We start from the raw sequence: 20,678 nt of genomic DNA, 5'->3' as shown, positions 1-20,678 counted from the left end.
TTTTCGCTCTACAAAACTTTAAAATAAGGTTTTCAAGAAACACATAACTTCTTGCTAATCAGCAGAACATTAATTTTAGATGAAAGTTTCTGGATTATTTTCTCTCAAATATTGGTTCTGTGTTATTCTCTTCTCTAATTCATCTCTACCACATGTGAGAAGTTTTGACTATGTCTCACATGCAAATATTCTTCATTCTATTTGGCCGTTCATTTTTGTTTGTCATCTTTTTTTTTTTTAGGTGCACTATTTTAGATAGTACCACAAGTTTATTTTAGTGAAGGCTTGATCTTGTCCAGATAAAATGCTTTGAGGAAAGAAGTTATGATTTCTATTTCCAACTGCATGGAACCTTGTGTCTATTTTGTGTCCCAATAAACAAGCTGATTCAGAAAAGAAAATACACTCCAACAACTAATAAGATTAGTTAAGAAATGCTCGGTATTTGGATATAGAATTTAAATACTTTTCCACTGGTCTAATAACAAGTTTTTATTATCTTGCACACCTTAAGCCATACCATTATCCATTGCCAGTTTTCACACACCCACCATGTAAACTCTTTGAATCAGACTCAATGATGAATTTGTGTTTCTGTAAAGATACATGTTAAGAAAATGAGAGCTTTCCAAATTATTACTCCTCTCCCCCCAAGCACTGATATTATTGTAATTCTGCTTATGATATGAATTAATAAAAGATAATTTTAAGTCTGGATATTAAAATATTAAATAAACATATTAACACTTCCACTTAAGCACATTTAAATAGTTTTCTTTGGTAAAGAAAACTCACTCTGAAATGAGGCATTGCCCTATTTGCTCCCCTATATTCTCAGTCAATAAAGTTTATAAAATTTTATTTAAAACAAAAATGAATATGACTATTGAATTATATGGTGGAAATTTGTGAAAAATAATGAGATTGAATGAGGCTTAGGAGAATGATGTTATCTTAGAAAATGGAGACTATGGAATAGTGGTTAATCTTCAAGAGTAAAGCATGACTATAACAACTAATGATTTAAACTAAATCTTATTGAATTAAATGGAGATAAAAAGAAGATGTAGAATATCATTAGACAAATTTCAATTGTTTTTTGGTTCATATTTTCTCTGGGTTATTTTATCTTTTCAGAAAAATATTCTTATTAACATTTCTTGACTAATAAGATACCAAGAGAGCAAAATCTCCAAAACCAAACTTATTTGAAGCAGTGTATACTTTATAATGTCAACATGTTAAATTAATATGTGAAATGAAACTTTTTATACTGGTTGCATACTTCCCAAAGAAACAGAGTTTACGTTATGAAAATAAATATACATACAATCCAATCATGGTTAAAGGCCTGTCTGATACTCATGATATCAGATCCAGAGAAATTAGCCTTATGATTTAATTATTTAATGGTTATGAAATTTGATGTACTCATCGAAAATACTTGACAGACTTTTGAAAGCAGTTTCAGCTAAGGGCATAAAAATACAAGGTCACAGAATTGGTAGACTAGAAGAATATAAGGAATAATTAATTTAATAACAAATCAGTATCAGAGGAAAAGGGAATCAATTTTTGCTTATCTGTTATTGAGTGCTTAATATGTTCTAAATGCTATACATTTATTAACTCACTGAACACTTAAAAAATACAGGAGACTTCACTAGCTATTAGGGAAATGCAAATCAAAACCACAGACCTATCACCTCACACTTATAAGAATGGCTATCATCAACAGGACAAGTAATAAGTGTTGGAGAGGTTGTGGGTAAAAAGTAATCCTCATACACTGCTAGTGGGAATGTAAATTGGTATAGCCACTATGGAAGACAGTATTGAGTTTTCTCAAAAATTTAATAATAAAATTACCATATGACATAGCAATCCCTCTTCTGGGCATCTATTCTAAAATTTGAAAACATTTATCCATAAAGATATATGCACCTCGATGTTCATAGCAGCATTATTCATGGTGGCCCAAACAACGAAACAACAGAAGTGTCCTTTGATAGATGATTGGATGAAGAAGTAGTACATATATACAGTGAAATATTATTCAGCCATAAGGACGGGAGAAATACTGTCATTTGCGATGACATGGATAGATCCTGAGATGATCATGCTAAGAGAAATAAATCAGACAGAAAAATTGAACACCATATGATCTCACTCATATGTGAGATATAAAAACTGAAAACAACAAACAAACAAGACGAGCAAAGAGAAACTCATAGACACAGACGACAGTTTAGTGGTTACCAGAGGGGAAGGGGAGGAGGCAGATATGGGTGAAGGGGGTCAGATATATGGTGACAGAAGATTTACTTTGGATGGTGAACACACAATGCAACATACAGATGATATATTATTGAATTGTATACTTGAACCTATATAATTTTATTAACCAATGTCACCCCAATGAATTTATTTAAAAAGAGAAGAAAAAATTAACATACTATTAAAAAAGACAGGAGATATAAAATTATTATGAACTCACTATATACATAAGGAAACAGGAAAAAGGCTAAGTGACAATGTTTCCTAGATTACATAGTCAATAAGTGTCAGACCTAGGATTCAAAGATAAGGACTCTGGGATCTACAGTCCATGAGCTTTACTGTCATGACTCTAGAGTCTATGCTCTTTGCATTGATATTACCCTGAGACTTAACCCAAAATTTTGAGTTTTAGTTTAGTTTTCTTCTCTTATTCCCCACCCCTTAAACCCTTAAATCCTTAAAACAGGATTTCTCTACCTTGGTACTATTGATATTTGATGGACAATTCTTTATTATAAAGTCTGTCCTGTTCATTGTAAGATATTTAGAAGCATCTCTAGCATCTGCAAACTAGATGCTGTTAACATTTCCCCAACGGTGACAACTAAAAATACCTCCAGACGTTGTCAAATAATCTGTTAGGAAACATTTCTTCTTAATGAGAATTACTGCCTTAAATTGAAGATTCTCTTAACTTCCACTTCCTAAATGAGGTTCTGTTGAACACAAATTTCAGGTGTTGATAAATATTGTCTGGATAAACTATGTCTGGAAAATTCTGGGTTATGTATATTAATAGGTTTTCTCAATATTGGATTTCTCTAAAACATGAGCATGCGATATAGATGTTCGCTCACAATAGTAATACAAAGTGTGGTTTGTACCAAACATAATTGGCCTAGGCTTACTTTGTTTGTTTAGTCATTAATTCTATTTGAATATGGCCTATTGTAAATTTTAGGAAAATCTGATATAGGCAATGTAAAGAGTTAACATTTTTGAGCAGCTAGTAACTGCTGTCTCTGGTTATTCAGAGCATGGATTTTTTTCTTGTACATTATTCTGACTGACTAAGCTCATTAGTATTGTTTTCCATCATATAATCCTAGGAACACTTCTCCATCGCTGCCAAATCTAAACTCCCAGGTTGAGAATTTGGCATGATCATCTTCTTTCCCTGAGAAAGAGAAAAAGTTCCACTGGCAGTGGCATCATATTCTCCCCTGGAGATGGCATTAAGAAAAAAAAAAAATGGTCTTGAGGGAATAAACTAATCAAGAGAAGGCATTGGGTTTATAATAGTTAAAACACAGAAGAACAGTGCCAATAAAGCACCTTGCAAGATAGTGTCGAGGATGCTGAATGCAAAAATATCCTATCTTGGCTCCAGTTGCTGAAGAAGACATAGATACTGCCTCGCTCAGGAAATCTATGCCTTCTTGAAGAACTATCTGTCTTAGGATCCATTGTTGTTGTTGTTATTATTATTATTATTATTATTATTATTATTATTATCATCATCATCATCATCTTACGCCCATTCTCAGTGGTTCTCTCAATCTGCAAGAGATTCCTAGTCCTGGCTAACCAACCGGTAGCAGTGTGAATGGCTGTCTATACCTGAGGGATCAGATATACCTGAAGAAAGGCTTCTGAAGGGAGAAGAAAGGATAAGAAATTAGTACCTATTTGAAGAATCCAGGAAGCAGAAGAGAAAGTCAAAAAGTGGGACTGACCATCGCTCATGTGACATTACTATTATGAGGTAGGTCAGAGGTAGAGCTTACCATCCCCCAAAGAAACCAGACTATCATCTTCAAAGGCTGCTCAAAAGAGCTTTGGGATGGAATGCCATTAGAAATTCACTTCCAAGTATAGATACTACATATTATGGGAATTTATACACTGAAATCTCTGCTCTTTTAAAACACTGCTGATATTAATTAAAAATTATAATGTTAAAACAATGATGATGATGATGATGATGATGATAGTCATGACGGTATTTACGATGAGCTAAATACCTCCTCTATTTCACTCTCACACATATCATACATGCTTGACAATATTTTGAGTCAAAAAATAACTAGGGAAAATAATTCTCAAGAGAATTCCTGAGAGGTAACATCTCTACAAGTGATAAGTTGAGCACTCCATGTCACACTTGCTTTTGGATCACTGTTGTATATGGCTGTTATGCTTAAGATTGCGGTTACTTAAGATTGTGCTTTACTTAAGCCTAAAATATCTCTTAGGTCTCAGACCTGTGGTAAGCACACTTTTCCTTGAATCTCTTAAATATTACAGAAGGTAATACAGTTCCCAGTCTTCTATGTTCAATGAAGTTTAGTAATCTGTCCAACATCTGACTCTAGAGAAATAGCCACTGAAAGCAGGGTACTTGTGTCTATATCCTATAGATCCATTTAGGGAAGATGAATTATGAATACCTTAAGTCAGAGACTTTGCTATGAAGAAGTAGGTGAGAGTGATCTAAGAGGGAAGACTTGGCATACCTGGGCAGGATGGAGTCTGTGAAAATATTGAAAGATATGAGGGAGGAAGGAAGAAGGAAGAAGAAAACAATTGTGTGCAAGTGCCAAAGTGATGACAGTTATTGTTTAATGATGTTAAAAGCAATGAGAAGTTTGTGATTAAAAATCTAAGAAAGTGAGAGAGGTGTCTAAAGACCAGTATTGCCTAATATGCTATGAGTAGTATAGTATATAAGTCATAGGATGAGAATACATAAAGCCATTCCTCTCTTTATTGTATATGCTCCTAAAATGGGAGGAAAATGACACCAGAGTGAAAAAGTTCCTGTGACCCCTGTAGGAGGTTATGGAAAAAGTTATTTTGAGTCTGTCAGGGAAACTATAAAATGTAATTGTATGAGTAGAACATGATAGGTTGGGGATCATATGAATTCTGAAAAATCTTGGACATGAAATATACTAAGTGAAAAAATTTATTGGTGCCCCAAGTAACTGTATTTGAGTGGCCATTATTTTGCTAAGTAATTAATGTTTCTAGAGTTCCTACCATAATGCCTCATCTTCTCCAGTCTGCAGTAAACTCTGCATCTTATGTTCCCTACAGTGCATTCCACCTACTGGTGCCTGAACACTAATGCTCTTACATTCTTTTTATCACATGCCATGTGTTATTTTTTATTGTTGTTTTCATGTTTTTTCTTTTCTTAAGATTTTTTTCTCTCTCTTTTCTTGCTTTATTAGGCATCCTTCCAATTTCTCTGTGTAGGAGTAATTTCTCTTTTGACAACACTCTAAGGAACCCAATATACCACTACCTCTTAGACATACACGTCTCAAATTTATCCTAACCAAACTGAAGTAATCTTATCCTCTAGTTTCACCAACTTTTCATGCAGGTCCTCTTGAATTTTTATTTGCTTTTTTGTTTCAATTAATGACACCAAAATGTACTAAATAACTAAACTTGTCCGTTTTTTTCACATTCTTAGCATACAATGGTTGACCAATATTTTATTTTTTCTCTCTATAAATTTTATATCCATTTATCCTTTATCATCCCTACTGTTACATTTCATTTTCATCCACTTTTTTTTTTTTTATTACTGCAGTGGCCTCCTAAAGGATTTCCCTGCCTTCTCTTTCATCAACATTTAGACCATTTTTTAATTGGTTCTGGTTTGACATTGATATAATATAAATCTGGTCAAAAAGTTTATTTAAAAAAAAAGACATCTTTCATCCTCTAAGATTAAAACCAAATTTATATTTATGTACGATTCCCTTCAGAAATTCTAGCTCATTTCAGCTTTACCTCAATAACCATTGAGCTTTGCTCAATGATATTTACTTACACTGTAATACTAATATCTTTCCACATTTATATGGGTGTCAATTAGCACAGAATGTTCTAATTGGTCCCATCTAACTCATATTTTGTCATTTGAAAACCTAATTCAAGAATCACCTTCAATAAATCTTCCTTGATATCCCTGAGTCAGATTAGTTTCCTCTTTCTGTTTTATAGGACTTTGTATTAAACTAGTATTTTGCTTTAATTTTAGCTCTCTCTATCCAGTAGACTGTAAGTACTTGAAAGCATTTTTAATATATTTCTCTATATTTTAGCACTACCAGATTTCCTTTTATAAAATATATTCTCAATAAATATGTTATTGATAAAATAATTAATTACATATAATGAGCAGAGGAGTGATTAAAAACAATGAACACAGAGCAGCATGCATCAGAGCAAAATATTGACTTTTACCCTAATTGTTCTATGTTCTTGTCTCCTCACCCAGCCTGAAGGTGCCTCCATCAGTACAATGTCCGTCTTCAATAGCTCTGTTATATACCCTCACTTCCTTCTGACAGGCTTCTCAGGCCTTGAAAGCAGATATGGCTTGATTTCCCTCCCCATTTTCTTTGTTTATGCCACCTCAGTTGCAGGAAACATTACTATTCTATTTATCATCAGAACTGAGTCCTCCCTCCACCAACCAATGTACTACTTTTTGTCAATGTTGGCACTTACTGACCTGGGCCTATCCACTACAACCTTACCTACCATGTTCAGCGTCTTCTGGTTCCATGCCCGAGAGATCTCCTTCAATGCTTGTCTGGTTCAGATGTACTTCATTCATGTTTTCTCAATTATTGAGTCAGCTGTGCTGTTGGCCATGGCCTTTGACCGCTTTGTAGCAATCCGAGAGCCCCTGCGCTACGCAGCCATTCTAACCAATGGCGTAGTCATTGGAATTGGGCTGGCAATTGCTGCAAGAGCCTTGGCTCTGGTCTTTCCAGCTTCCTTTCTCCTAAAGAGGCTTCAATATCATCCTGTCAATATTCTCTCCTACCCCTTCTGCCTGCACCAGGACCTCATAAAGACAACTGTATCCAGCCGTCGTGTCAGCAGCATCTATGGCCTCATGGTGGTCATCTGCTCCATGGGACTTGATTCAGTGCTCCTCCTTCTCTCCTATGTCCTCATCCTTGGCACAGTGTTGAGTATAGCCTCCAAAACAGAGAGGATGAAAGCCCTCAATACCTGCATCTCTCACATTTGTGCTGTACTCACCTTCTATACACCAATGATTGGGTTATCTATGATCCGTCGATATGGGCAGAATGCTTCCCCAATTATCCATGTGCTCATGGCCAATGTCTATTTGCTGGTTCCACCTCTCATGAACCCCATCGTCTACAGTGTCAAGACCAAGCAGATTCGTGACAGAATCCTCAAGAAATTCAAACAATAGAAAGTTTAGGTGAAAGTGACTCTAAAGTACAACTTTCCTCAGCTTCTCCTTTATATATGTGAGAATATTTCATATAATATAGAATTTTGAATCTAAATATTATGAATAATATTTTTCCTTTAAGATACTAGATACAAATCTCAATAATACTAAACTCTATCTTTCAGTCTAGAGAAAAAAGGCATCATTTTATTTTATATTCATGTTGAATATACTGAAGAATATGGTCACTAAATCCAGGTTAGGTCATTGTTAGAACTTTGACTTTCCTTTTAAAAACAAGAAGTAAATGTTTGTGAAACTAAAAGTCATCTAGTCAACAATCTAGTAAAGTACTAGTTATACCTTGTAAAGATCCTTAATTTCTAAAGAAGATTTAGATTTCAAGATAACCCGGGATCTAATATAGACTCTGCAGTCAATATCAAAAATATTTCCCACAAAATTGACCTTAATATGAAAGTATTTTTAATGCATTTTTTGATCTTCTGTTTAAGAGAGAAAAATGTTTCCAGGAAGAAATACTTCCATCAAAAGAAAATGACAAATGAATGAAGCTCAGCACATATTTAGAAGTATAAAAGGAAGACTAGAATAATTCAAATGATTTAGGTAGCTCTCAAATGATCCAGAAACTATGATGTTCCTGTGTCTAGGATCTACAGAGGTCCTTTTATTCTGAGCAGTAGAGAGACTTCTGAGACCTAGATTTCATACATTTTGATCTGTTTTTGATCTGTCGGTTAGAGAGATCAAAGAGAGATGTTAAAGACTTCAAATATATAATGGATTTGTCTATTTCTCTTTGGCACACTATTAGTTCTATCCCAGGTATTTTGATGTTCTGTGTTAAGTGTGTAGATATTAAGATTTGTTTTGTCTTCTTGGAAATCACTTTATCAAAATGAAATTCCCTTCTTTATCCTTGATAATGTTTCTCATTTTAAACTATACCTTTTCTGAAATCAATATAGCTTCTCAAGCTTTCTTTTGATTAGTGTTAACACAGTAAATCTTTCTCTTTTTTTTTTACTTTAAAAAATATATATTTTTATGGTTCTAGTTTGCTAACTACTGTTCTATTTTTAAAAAATTTTAACTACTTTCTGAGATATAATTTACATACTATGTACTTTATTCATTTAAAGCATAAAATTCAGTGTTTTTAAATGTATTAACAGATCCATATAAACTGTCAGTCAATTTTTATCTCAAAAAAAATCTCATACTCTTTAGCTATCACCTCTTCCACCACATATCTTTCACCTAGTCCTAGAAACCACCAATCTACTTTCTGGCTCAATAGATTTTCCTATTTTGGACTTTCCTATGAATGCAATAATAAAATATGTGGTATTTTATAGCTGATTTCTTTCACTTAACATCTTGTTGTAGTATGTATCAATACTTCAGTCTTTTTTATGGCTGAATCATATTTCATTTTATGTGTTATATAAATGAGTTAAAGATGGCCCTGTGTAATCACCTTTATATTTTCACAGAATATATTTCACGGCAAGTAGGTCTTTGAGCTCAAGCCCACTAGCACAAAACTGAAATTGTTATGCATCCAATATCTTTAAATACATCCTAAAAAATATAATCATAAGCATATAGAGATGCCTGATTATATACCTCACAAAATTGCACCTAACTTCTGCTGTCTGTAAATAAGACGAACCCTTAATAAAAGATTTTAAACCACTGCTGCACTTCAGAGCTTTCTGACCCAGAGACTACCTTTTATGCTACTGAAATATATGTTAAGAAACATATGCCCTCTCTCCAATTGCCCTCTGCCCTAGGAATTCTCTTGCCCTTTTTCCCTTCAGGTTGATAGCCCTGACCACTCCCATGGAAAGTCTCCTGCTCTGTGGAACACTCACTGGCAACCATACAACCTGTCCAAGTGTTGCCCAAGAAATCTCATTGTGTAATACTGCCATCTTATGGTCAAGCCTTTTCTTTGATTACTCCTTAATTTCCAAGCCCACCCAATATATATTGTACATTTTGTTTATCATTCAGATGGTTGACAGACATATGGTTTGTTTCCACCTTTTGGCTATTTTGAATAATACTGATATGTATATTCTTGTACATATTTTTACACGGACACATGTTTTTATTTCTCTTGGATATTTACTTCAGAGTGGAATTACTGGTTATACAGTAACTCTAAGTTTAGTTGTTTGAGGAACTGCCAGACCTTTCCAATGTAGCTGTGAATTTCACATTTTACCAACGATATATGAGGATTACAATTTTTCTGTATCCTCATCAACACTTGCTAATATTTGATTTTTTAAAATTCTAACTGGGTATAAAGTAATATTTTATTGTGGTTTTGATTTGTATTTCACTGATGACCAATAATGTCAAGCATCTATTTGTGTGCTTATTGGCCAGTTGCATATCTTCCTTAAGAAACACCTATTCAGATACCTTGACCATTAAATGTTTGGGTCATATGCTAACTCTATGTTTAACATTTTGTGGAACTACCAAACTGCTTTCCAAAGTTGACACCCATTTTAAAACCCACCAGCAATGTACAAAAGTTCAAATTTATTCGAATCCTTGCCAACACTTGTTATTGTTTGATCTTTTAACATTAGCCAGCATATAAATGAGATATGGTATCTCATTGTGGTTTTGACTTCCATTTCCCCAATGATTAATAATATAGAGGATCTTTTTACATCTTAATTATTGATTTATAAAAATTCTTTCTAAATTCTGGACGCATATTCATTTATATAATTTGAAAATATTTTCTTTCATTCCATGTGTTGTCTATTGACTTTCTTGATGGTGTCCATTGAATCACAAAAATTGTTTATTTTGATTAATTCCAATTTATGTATTTTTTCTTCTTCTTTTTTTTTTACTTTTGGTGCTATTCAAATCCATTTCCTAACCTAAGTTCACAAAGTTTTACTCCTATGTTTCCTTAAAATAGTTTTACCATTTTAGTTCTTGTATATAAACCTATAATATATTTCAATATAATTTGTTTGTATATGGTGTGAGGTAGGATCCAAATTCATTCTTTTGCATGTCAAAATCTAACTCTCCTACCATCATTTTTGAAAAGAATAGAATTTATTAAAGCTTAAATATTAAATACAGGCAACAGTATTTGTGGTGTGTTCTTGATTTGAACCTTAGTTTGTACAATTTCCAAATTCATATAGCATCACTATCTTAAAAAATATGCTATAAAAATACAGTTTAAAAGCTTTTGTTTTCTTTCTGTGTGCTGAGCCTAGGAAAAGTATTTTTAATATTCGTACCCCTATATTGATGGATATATGTGGGATATATTCTTATGTTCTTCTTGGTTTCTTATATGTGTCATGCTATTACTCATGTCCATATTTTATGAAATATTTTTAGTCCTAAGAATTATTGTAGGATAGCTAGAATCAGAAGATTTCCATTAAATAATGGCTAAAAAAATACACATTTAAGCAAATTAATTTATGCTGTTGCAGAAAAGCTCTTCTGAGATCCACACATTCCCTTACATCCCTGCAATGTCAATCTTTAATGCCTCTGAAATCTCTACCTTCTTCTTCGCTGGGATCCCACAGATGGAGTAAGCTCACATTTGGGTCTCCGTCCCCATTTGTTTCATATACCCTATTGTCATCCTGGGGAACTGCACCATTCTCTTTTTCTTAAAAACAGAGACCTCTTTGAATGAACTATTTCCTATACTATTATCTGTACTATTTCTTCTGCATGCTGGCCCTTTCTGACCTGGGACTGTCCATCTCCTCACTGCCAACCATGCTGAGAATCTTTTTGTTTGATGCCACTGGAATTTCCCCTGATGCCTACTTTGCCCAAGAGTTTTTCATTCATGGATTCTCAGCTATGGAGTCATTAGTTCTTATCATGTCGGTCAATCGCTTTATAGCCATTCGCAACCCTCTGAGATACACCTCCATTTTAACCACTGTTAGAGTTATTAAAATTGGCCTATGTCTTTTGTTTGTCCTCCCTTTCCCCTTTATTCTAAAGAGGCTGAGATTCTGTAAGAAAAGCCTTCAATCCCACTCCTATTGCCTTCACCAGGATGTCATGAAGGTAGCCTGTTCTAACCGTAGGGTCAATATCATCTATGGACTGTTTGTGGCTCTGACAGCTATAGTAGACAGCAATATTAGACAATGTATTTCTGTGTCTTACATGCTAATCTTGAAAATTGTTCTGGGTATCGTCTCACACAAAGGCTGTCTCAAGTTCCTCAACACTTGTATCTCCCACATTTGTACTGTGCTCATCTTCTGTGTGTCTATCGTCACATCGTCTATTATTTATCAGCTTACCAAAAATGTTTCTTCAGTCATTAGGATCATCATAGCTGATATTTTCCTCCTGGTTCCCCTGCAAATGAAATCCACCATGTACCCTGTGAAGAGTCTGCAGATTAGAAATTTCATCCTTCTAAAATTATGTGAGAAACAAGGTTGATGGGAAATTTCAGCTATAACAAATGCCCAGCTCATTTGAAAATTTTTGAGCAAATGTAGGGATCCAAGAATAACAATGAAATAGTAGAGATGTAATATAAGTATATACTGCATACACTCAATAAGTCCATCAAACTTCAGTTCATTAATTAATTAAGAAGCAACAACATTCTAGATAAAATGACTTGGAAGTTATGCTTGGAATCATGTTATGCTTATAATTATGTTTCTCACCACCTTTCTCATTTTTATCTCTCTACTCAACTTATCCACTGGCTCTATAAACATATCAATATCAGCTGCAGCAGCACAATCCTCATTGTGATCACAGAAAAATTTAATGTATTTGATTTTTTAAATGTTCATTTTGAAATAGACAATCTTGACTCTAATTAACTCAGGCAAGATCAGTAGTCACTGAAGTGTACTGAAAGATTAAGTACACATCCACAGCCATACACAGAGTGTGTATCTCCTAAACACCTATCTTGTGTGGGTATGTGTTTATAGATTTTATAAGCAATTCTAATATACTACTAAAAATCTCCCTGTTCTTCAGTAGTGTAAAGTATATTTGGAGATATGAGCCTCATGTGTAAAAAGCAATTAAAATTAAATGCAAAAAATAATTGACAAGAAAATATTTCATTCTTTCAATTTTTCAAGTTTCTACAATGAATTTTAGAAATTCCATCCATTGATATGCATATTGGGTTATCTGTCCCTCATTGAAGTTTGTCTAGCGTCTTTTATTTACTGCTGTTATAACCCTAACCAACAGAATTATTTCTTTATTATCTATAGTCTATGTTAACACATAAATAATTTGAAAGAAAGATTTTATCTTTTATTTACGTTAGGGTCCACCAATATGGCTAGAACATACTCGGTGTTTATTTTATGTTGTTGAAAGCATACCGGTCTTGAAATTTAGACAATTTTGAAGTTGTGAATAAAATCTATGCTAGAAAAACAAAAGAATCAATTAGATTATGTCTGGAAAACCTATTAATATAGAGCTCACTTGTTCTACTAATTAATTACTTAAGACAGAAATGAAAATAAAAGTTAGTAAAAATAGTATTCAAAATATATTAAGAAATGGAGAAATTCCATGTATATAAGGGATCTAGTCAGGTTCTCACTAAGGTTCCCTCACTGAAATTAGACCTACTTCATATAAACACTAGTAGTATCATTAATTAACATTCAATTTTACAAATCAAAATTCCTGTATTAATAACATAGACCCTCTGTCGCACGTGAAATAAAATTAAATGATGTTATTTTAATCAATGAAAAATCATTTTGGGTAGGATATCACTATGGCTTACAGATTTGAAGTTTAAATTGTATGAAAGATGGGAACCTGTAACCCTCTAAAATGCTTGAAGAGATCCTTAGCATCGCCAGCTCTCACCTTCTTCATCTCTCCCAGCTTCTATCAGTAGTTTGAATAAAGCTAACCCACATGGTGAAGAAAATGGTCATGAGATGGAGAAATTGGAGCTGAGAGGGCACTGCTTACATCCTAGCTAGAGGAAAGAGAACTCCACTCTCAGACCACTTAGTGATCTAATGAAAGGGCTACATAGTGCACCTTACTTAACCTCCTCAAACCAGAACGCATCTTGATGCCCACAAATACAAAGTTAATGTGACTGGCAAAACTGGGTCATGTGCCAATTCCAATGGCACTGCCAGAATCACTGTGGCTAGAATAAACAAAAGAAATTTCTCTTCCTAGAAATTTTGAAGAAGTGGCATTTGGCAATAATAAACAAAACAAAACTAAATAGATGTAAACAAAACAAGCACTTGTCTACTAAAACTAACTCCAAAGATGGCAGTGAGAAGTAATAGTATCCAGAATATCATTTAAGAAAAACAATTAGTAAATGATGCATAGAAATTAATCAACATAGTAGCCTATAGAAATTTTATTTGGAGTTACTAGAAAGTGAAGAAATTTTTGTATCACACCAGGAATTAGGAGCCAATGTATTTAATAATAATATTTATGGAAATGTTGTCACCTTCAGAATGCTATGATTTAAATTTTTTTTAAATTATAGTTGGCATACAATACAGGTGTAATACATAGTGATTCAATGTTTATATATCTTATGATGAGATCAACACACTAAGTCTAGTAACATGGCATTTTCTTTTTCTTTAATGACACAGGTTAGATTGGATTAGGGGCCCACTCAACTCCAGTATGACCTAATTTTAACTTAAATAATTATATCTACAATAACTCTATTTCCAAATATGGTCACAGCCCAAGGACTAGGGGTTATTATTTTAACATATGAATTTTGGGAGGACACAAATCAGACAACAACAAAGAGTAAGCCAAAATATCAATCATTGTTGAGTACAAAGTAATTTTCAGTTGCAGAAAGATTTTGAAACTATACCTCCCACTCATCCTATCTTTACAATTTACATAAAGATGCTTTCCAGGAAAATTAGGGAGCTATCTGTAAAATGGGAAGATATGAGGTATGAGGAGCAATGAATCCAAAACAGGAGCGTGGTACAGGGTATTCCCAACTAGGAACATGAAAAGTAACCCATTCAGGTTGGAGTTGTAGAATCGAGGCCACTGAGAGGGAAATCTCCCAGAAAAAAAAAAAAAAGTAGTTAAATCAATGTCTATTGAAATACTTCACATTGCAGGTTTTTGGAAAAAATAATCCAAGTTGTCTTAGTCATTAAAGAGAACTTTATGAAAGCAATCGAAGTGTCCTACAATAGATGGCTGGATAAAAAAGCTGTGGTACATATATACAATGGAATATTACTCAGCTATAAAAAGAGATGAAATACTGCCATTTGCGACAACATGGATGAACCTCTAGATAATCATGACAAGTGAAATAAGCCAGATAGAAAAAGCTGAAAACCACATAATATCACTTATAAGTGAGATATAAACCTAAAAGCAACAAATGAACAGGACAAACAAACAGAGACTCATGAACATGGACAATAGACTAGTGGTTATCAGAGGTGGGGAGGAGGCAGTGGGGAGGGAAGTAGTTGGGGTAAAAGGGGTCAAATATATGGTGACCGAGAGCAATCTAACTATGGGAGGGTAACACACAATGCAATATATATATGCCTTACTGTTAAATTGTACACCTGAAACTTACTGGATTTTGTTAACCAATGTCACCAAAAATAAAAAAAAAATAATAAAAAAGGAAGGCACTTATTGGCTCTTACAACAATAAAGATGTTTGTCTGCTTTTATATGAGATGTTTGAATAACTAAATTTTGTCACTGGGGAAAATTTTGTTTTAATTTTTGCTCTTGAGATTCTGTGTCTCATCTTCAGGTGTACCACATAGTGATTCCCTATATGGATCCAAGATACCTTTTAGCAGTTCTCAAGATTAGTTGTGTCCAAGTTCATACTCACAGAGGAAGAAATATGTCTTTAGCACATCTTAAGATTAATTTTGATTATATGCAAAGACCTGATTGAACCCAAGAGGAGATTTCATTGTATATGTACAAGAAAACAAAAAATATAAATTTATAGGAGATAGCTGTAATGTTTGTATAGAATAATGGAAAACTGGCAATGTCAGATGAAAGATGCTACTTCTTATACTTTGTATTCAATGCTCTATTTCTTTAACTAGATACTGTCTTAGAGAGGTTCCCAGAAACTTAATAAAGAGATTAATGTTGTGCAATAAAGAGATCTAATTCTTTTAATCTAAAAAGTACATTGTAATAAGATCTATAAGATATATACATGATTATTCAAAAGAAAAATAACTATAGAATTGGTAGAATATAAATGATCCCTCAATCTGTTTTGCATGAAGAGTATTGATGGGGTTATTCTTGTGAGCTGAAAACTAAAATAAAAATAATAACAATAATAATAACAAAAATAATTGACCACTTACTATGTATAGGACACTATTCTAATTGCCTCAGTAACTTATAAAATTGGGTTACATATTCACTCACTTGAAGATATAATGATGCTTTCACAGTGTGTTAACTATAAATGACTAATTATTTTATCTCCACTTTTTACTTTTATTTATAAAAACTTCAGTTTGCCTCTATATTCCTTGAGCTTTTATGTTTCTGGAACAAAATCTAGAAGTTTGTGAGCAGTCTCTGAGGACTCATTCCCAGAGCTCTGTGTAAAATTGGGATTAAATGGAATTTATCCTTAGAAAAATCTCTTAGGTACTAGAAGCATAATATAAACATGCCCTCCATGTGATGCTCAAAGAGAGGAGTAAATACTGTGCTGTTTGATGCTTTATGTAAGTGTCAATTGCTATGGAAGAGATCAGTGATTTTTAGAGAATAAATGTGGGAGTAAATGGAAAGATACATGGGCAGAGCAGGCTGAGAGCTGGACAACGTGGCCAACCAGGGAGGAAAAATAAAATGTGTGTGTATGTGTGTGTGTTTAAATGGTGATGAGATTATCTTTAAAATCTCTTAGAAAGATCCAAAGCATTTAATATATTCTTGTCATTTACACTGGATGAAATAAGTAAATTCACAGCAAGAGAAAGGAATGAGGCTAGTGGGGACTTACTGTTGAGAGAGGGCTTCTAGTGTTGCTCTAGAATAAGCAACAGGGACACAATAACCTTGGCTTTGGCCATCATCTTTCTGCTAGGCAATGTTTTTTAAACTGCCAGGATGTCTATAGTTTTATAGAATATAAGTAAGAGCCAGTGCACCTGGCAGCACTCGTTCTCTCTTGGACTGAACTCAGAAAAGATAGTTTATTATTATTTTTTAACCTTGGTATGTTTTCTATATTATAAAACAGATAATTAAAATGATAAAAAAGTGAAACTATACTAAGGACAAAAGGAATGATTTCTATGCTTTAATTGCAATTGCAGTACCACACACCCTAGGCTGTTTCTTTACCTCATTCTGAGTGGCTTGATTTGTTCTGCAGCATTTTGAAGTCATTGTTTAAGTATCTTTCTCTATCCCCTTTAGATAATTGCACAAGTGGATTCTTCTCTTCGAGAAAGCTGTAAAAAACAACTTCTCTAGTACCCAAACCATCTGAGGTCTTCAGGGTTTTCTATCCTGATTTTCAGGGTCTTGAACTGGTAGGGGAAGTAACCAAGCAAGTGTTTGTACCCTAGCATTAGTAAAATTAACACAGGTAAAATTAACAGGTGCTCTGAGAGTACCTGATATGATGTGGATGCTGAACAAAAGTGGTCAAATGGCATTAGACAACTCTCCTTCACCCTTTCCCAAATGATACTCTGCAGTATGTAAATTATGAACAATGGCTGTTTCTGCTCCTGGCCAAGCATCTCAAGGAGACAGCAACTGTCTGAGAACATGGGACTGTGTCTCTTATAATCTGATTTGCTATCTTTGAGAGGCTACTGAACTTGGGTCAGAGTTTTTACATATGTATCTCTATGGTGAATAATAAGGAGTCAAAAGAATTCAGGCTTTCATTGTGTGAGTACCTATACACTTGGATCTGTGATTCATTTTTATTATGTATTGCTTAAAGGCATTTTTGACTGCCTCTGTAGTGTATCAACTTGGCTCTCGGTGCAGTCTCAATGTTTTCAGTGTCACTCATAAAGAGTGCATCTCCTAGAGTGGAAGCACATCCTACTCTCTTCCAAAGTGAATGGCAAACTAATTATTAGAGGTCTGCACTGAGCTTGCTACAAGCTTACACATTTGGAATTAGAACTCAATCAGCAGGCAGAATGAAAACTCTTAATATATCCTTAATTTGGCCTATTAAATGGCTATGGGGCTGATATAATATGTCCATCAGTAAGAGGCCTGCTCATATATTAAACATGCTATTAACTCTATGCTGAAACACTGAGCTAGCAATTGGCACACCATCTCCTTCTTCCTCTGATCTCTGTTCTCCTGATATACCTCTCTCTCTCTCTCCTCCCGCTCTCTTTCATTTTTTTCTTTACAGGAGAAGCAGCTTGACTTCTTTTAATCTTTGACCAGTGACAACATGCTATATCTCAACAGGAGCCTTTTTCACCCAGCCACATTTTTCCTCATTGGAATCCCAGGTCTGGAAGAAGTCCATGCATGGATCTCTCTGCCTTTCTGCTCTGTTTACCTTGTGGCTTTACTGGGCAATGCCACAATCCTGCTAGTCATCAAGGCTGAGCAGACCCTTCGGGAGCCCATGTTCTACTTTCTGGCCATCCTTTCAACAATTGATTTGGCCCTTTCTACAACCTCTACACCTCGTATGCTGGGTATCTTCTGGTTTGATGCACACGAGATTAACTTTGGAGCTTGTGTGGCTCAGATGTTTCTGATCCACGCCTTCACTGGCATGGAGGCTGAGGTCTTACTGGCTATGGCCTTTGACCGTTATGTGGCAATTTGTGCTCCACTCCATTATACAACCATCCTGACATCCCGGGTGCTGGTGGGTATCAGTATGTGCATATTAATTCGTCCAGTCCTGCTTACACTTCCCATGATCTATCTCATCTACCGCCTACCTTTTTGTCAGGCTCGGATAATAGCTCATTCCTACTGTGAGCATATGGGCATTGCAAAGTTGTCCTGTGGAAATATTCGAATCAATGCTATCTATGGGCTCTTTGTTGTTTCCTTTTTTGTCTTGAACTTGGTCCTTATTGGTATCTCCTATGTTTACATTCTTCGTGCTGTCTTCCGCCTCCCATCCCAGGATGCACGGCTAAAAGCCCTAAGCACGTGTGGTTCTCATGTTGGAGTCATCTGTGTTTTCTATATTCCCTCAGTCTTCTCTTTCCTCACCCACCGATTTGGACACAACATACCTCGCTATATTCACATTCTTGTTGCCAATCTCTATTTGGTTATCCCACCCTCGCTCAACCCCATCATTTATGGTGTGAGAACAAAACAGATACGAGAGAGAGTTCTCTGTGTCTTTATTAAAAAATAAGACTCTTATCACGTTCTTTTACTAATGATTTTGTAAGAAAGGTTTTGTGTTTGTGCCTTATTGAATATCTCCTGGTCCTAATCTGTTGCTGCCAGGTTGTGATACAAGATGATTTTTCTTAGCTTTGACTAATCAATTTTAAGACATGTGACAACTTCATTGCATCTCAAGTTAAAAGCTAATGTGCTATCCTGAAAGGAAGTTGTATGGCCTCAGTGTGCACATCTTTGTACAGAGTCCTTGATGGCATAAGGCTGCTTCAAGAACATATCTGGGTCTTCTGTGCTTTATAATTAGAGAAATGCAGCACTGAAAATTTAACCTACTTAATTAATTATCCTACTTACTTAATTAATTAACTATTTAATTCATTCATGCATGTGTTCATTTAACTTATATTAATTTTTTATTATATATCTTGAATCTTTTTAATTTCTAGGCATGTATTAATGCACTGAACTGTACAAATGACTTGCCTCATGGAGCTTGCATTCTATTGCTTTTAAAAATAAGCCAAGTTCATGGGTTCAAAAAATTCACTGCCAAATTTGTAGCTTGAATAGGAATAGTCTGCCAAATATGTAAGACTCAGAGGAATGATAGGCAAAACAAACATATAATAAAAAACTATTTCTCACTAATATCAACAGTACCATCATTGACTGCCTCTCTGTGCTCAGATCCATAGCATAAGCATAAAGTGGTTTTGTAATCAAATTACATATAGTATTTCTATCCATGTGATGCATTCTGGCCTTTGCCTATCATTTTAATCAATTTTATTCAGAATTTACATTTAACCCTAAAATATTTTATCCTCAAATCCAAGATCTTTCATCCTAGACCCATGATCTATTTCTAGTTCCCCCGCTGACTTTAATGTACAAGATATAAAAAGTATTTTTTAAAATATGAGACTTTGGGCTTTCAAAAGATTAATTCAATAATAAAATTTACCAAGGACCAAACAACAAGGAACTTTTGCACTATCAAACTTGTCACATTTAAAAATTTAATAGTATTTTCTCTTTTTCAGACTTTAAAAATAAGAAACTAAAGTTTATAGCAAATATCTTTGTTCTTAAAACTCACAAATTAACAACTTTTAACATTACACTCATCTCAAAGATAATGAACTATATACAGAATTATGGTTGAAATCACCTTTGACACTGTCCCACACATTTTCTCTCTTATTTTTCCAGAGGCAAAGTCAATCATGTGTTTTTCTAACATCACAATGCAAAATATTTAGTTTACAACCAATCACAGTATTTTAATTAAATAATTTATTATTAATTTAAATAGATTAAAAATTTTTTGTTTTATAACATTGGTTTTATTTATGTATTCATCTATTAGTCATATCGTTATTTAATTAGAAAATATGCTGTGCATTCTTTCACTTATTTTTTGTACACTTTTAGATAATTTACCCAGGTTTTATACTTTAAGGTAGAATTATTGGGTAGCAGGATTATAATCAACTAGATCACATTTCTGCTTTCTTGATCTTTGTTTTTGATCACTTTTTTTTTAATTTCACATTTTCCAGTATGTCCTTTTTTCCCTGACTTTTGCACCTTCCTAATTAAACTTTGTTTTTTAACATAAAACATTAGCTTTCTAACAAACAGAACTGTAAGATAATAAATTTGTATTGATTTAAGGGGCTAAATTTCTGGTAATTTAACAGCAATATTAGAAAACTAA

The 20,678-nt window shown here is 34.0% G+C and overlaps 2 protein-coding genes and 1 pseudogene across 2 annotated transcripts; all 3 read left to right on the top strand.

Moving 5' to 3' along the window:
* Window positions 1-6,517: 6,517 nt before the first annotated feature.
* Window positions 6,518-7,534, top strand: LOC120590157 (olfactory receptor 51G2). Its single transcript, XM_039847789.1, has one exon. It carries the CDS (start codon window positions 6,602-6,604, stop codon window positions 7,532-7,534), a length of 933 nt encoding a protein of 310 aa, XP_039703723.1. The 5' UTR covers window positions 6,518-6,601.
* A 3,539-nt stretch (window positions 7,535-11,073) lies between these two features.
* Window positions 11,074-12,016, top strand: LOC120590499 (olfactory receptor 51A4-like; annotated as a pseudogene).
* A 6,013-nt stretch (window positions 12,017-18,029) lies between these two features.
* On the top strand, window positions 18,030-19,015 carry OR52J3 (olfactory receptor family 52 subfamily J member 3). The gene has a single exon (XM_039847788.1). The coding sequence runs from the start codon at window positions 18,030-18,032 to the stop codon at window positions 18,963-18,965; it is 936 nt and encodes a 311-aa protein (XP_039703722.1). The 3' UTR covers window positions 18,966-19,015.
* The last annotated feature ends 1,663 nt before the right edge of the window (window positions 19,016-20,678 follow it).

This window comes from Pteropus medius, unplaced genomic scaffold (genome assembly GCF_902729225.1).
Source record: "Pteropus medius unplaced genomic scaffold, Ma_sr-lr_union100, whole genome shotgun sequence".
NCBI classification, from domain to species: Eukaryota; Metazoa; Chordata; class Mammalia; order Chiroptera; family Pteropodidae; genus Pteropus; species Pteropus medius.
The sequence above is the reverse complement of the archived record's forward strand: the minus strand, read 5'-3'. Positions and strand labels throughout refer to the sequence as shown.

Coding starts and splice junctions, on each gene's coding strand:
- LOC120590157 (XM_039847789.1), top strand. CDS start 6,602: ATGTCCGTCTTCAATAGCTCTGTTATATACCCTCACTTCCTTCTGACA.
- OR52J3 (XM_039847788.1), top strand. CDS start 18,030: ATGCTATATCTCAACAGGAGCCTTTTTCACCCAGCCACATTTTTCCTC.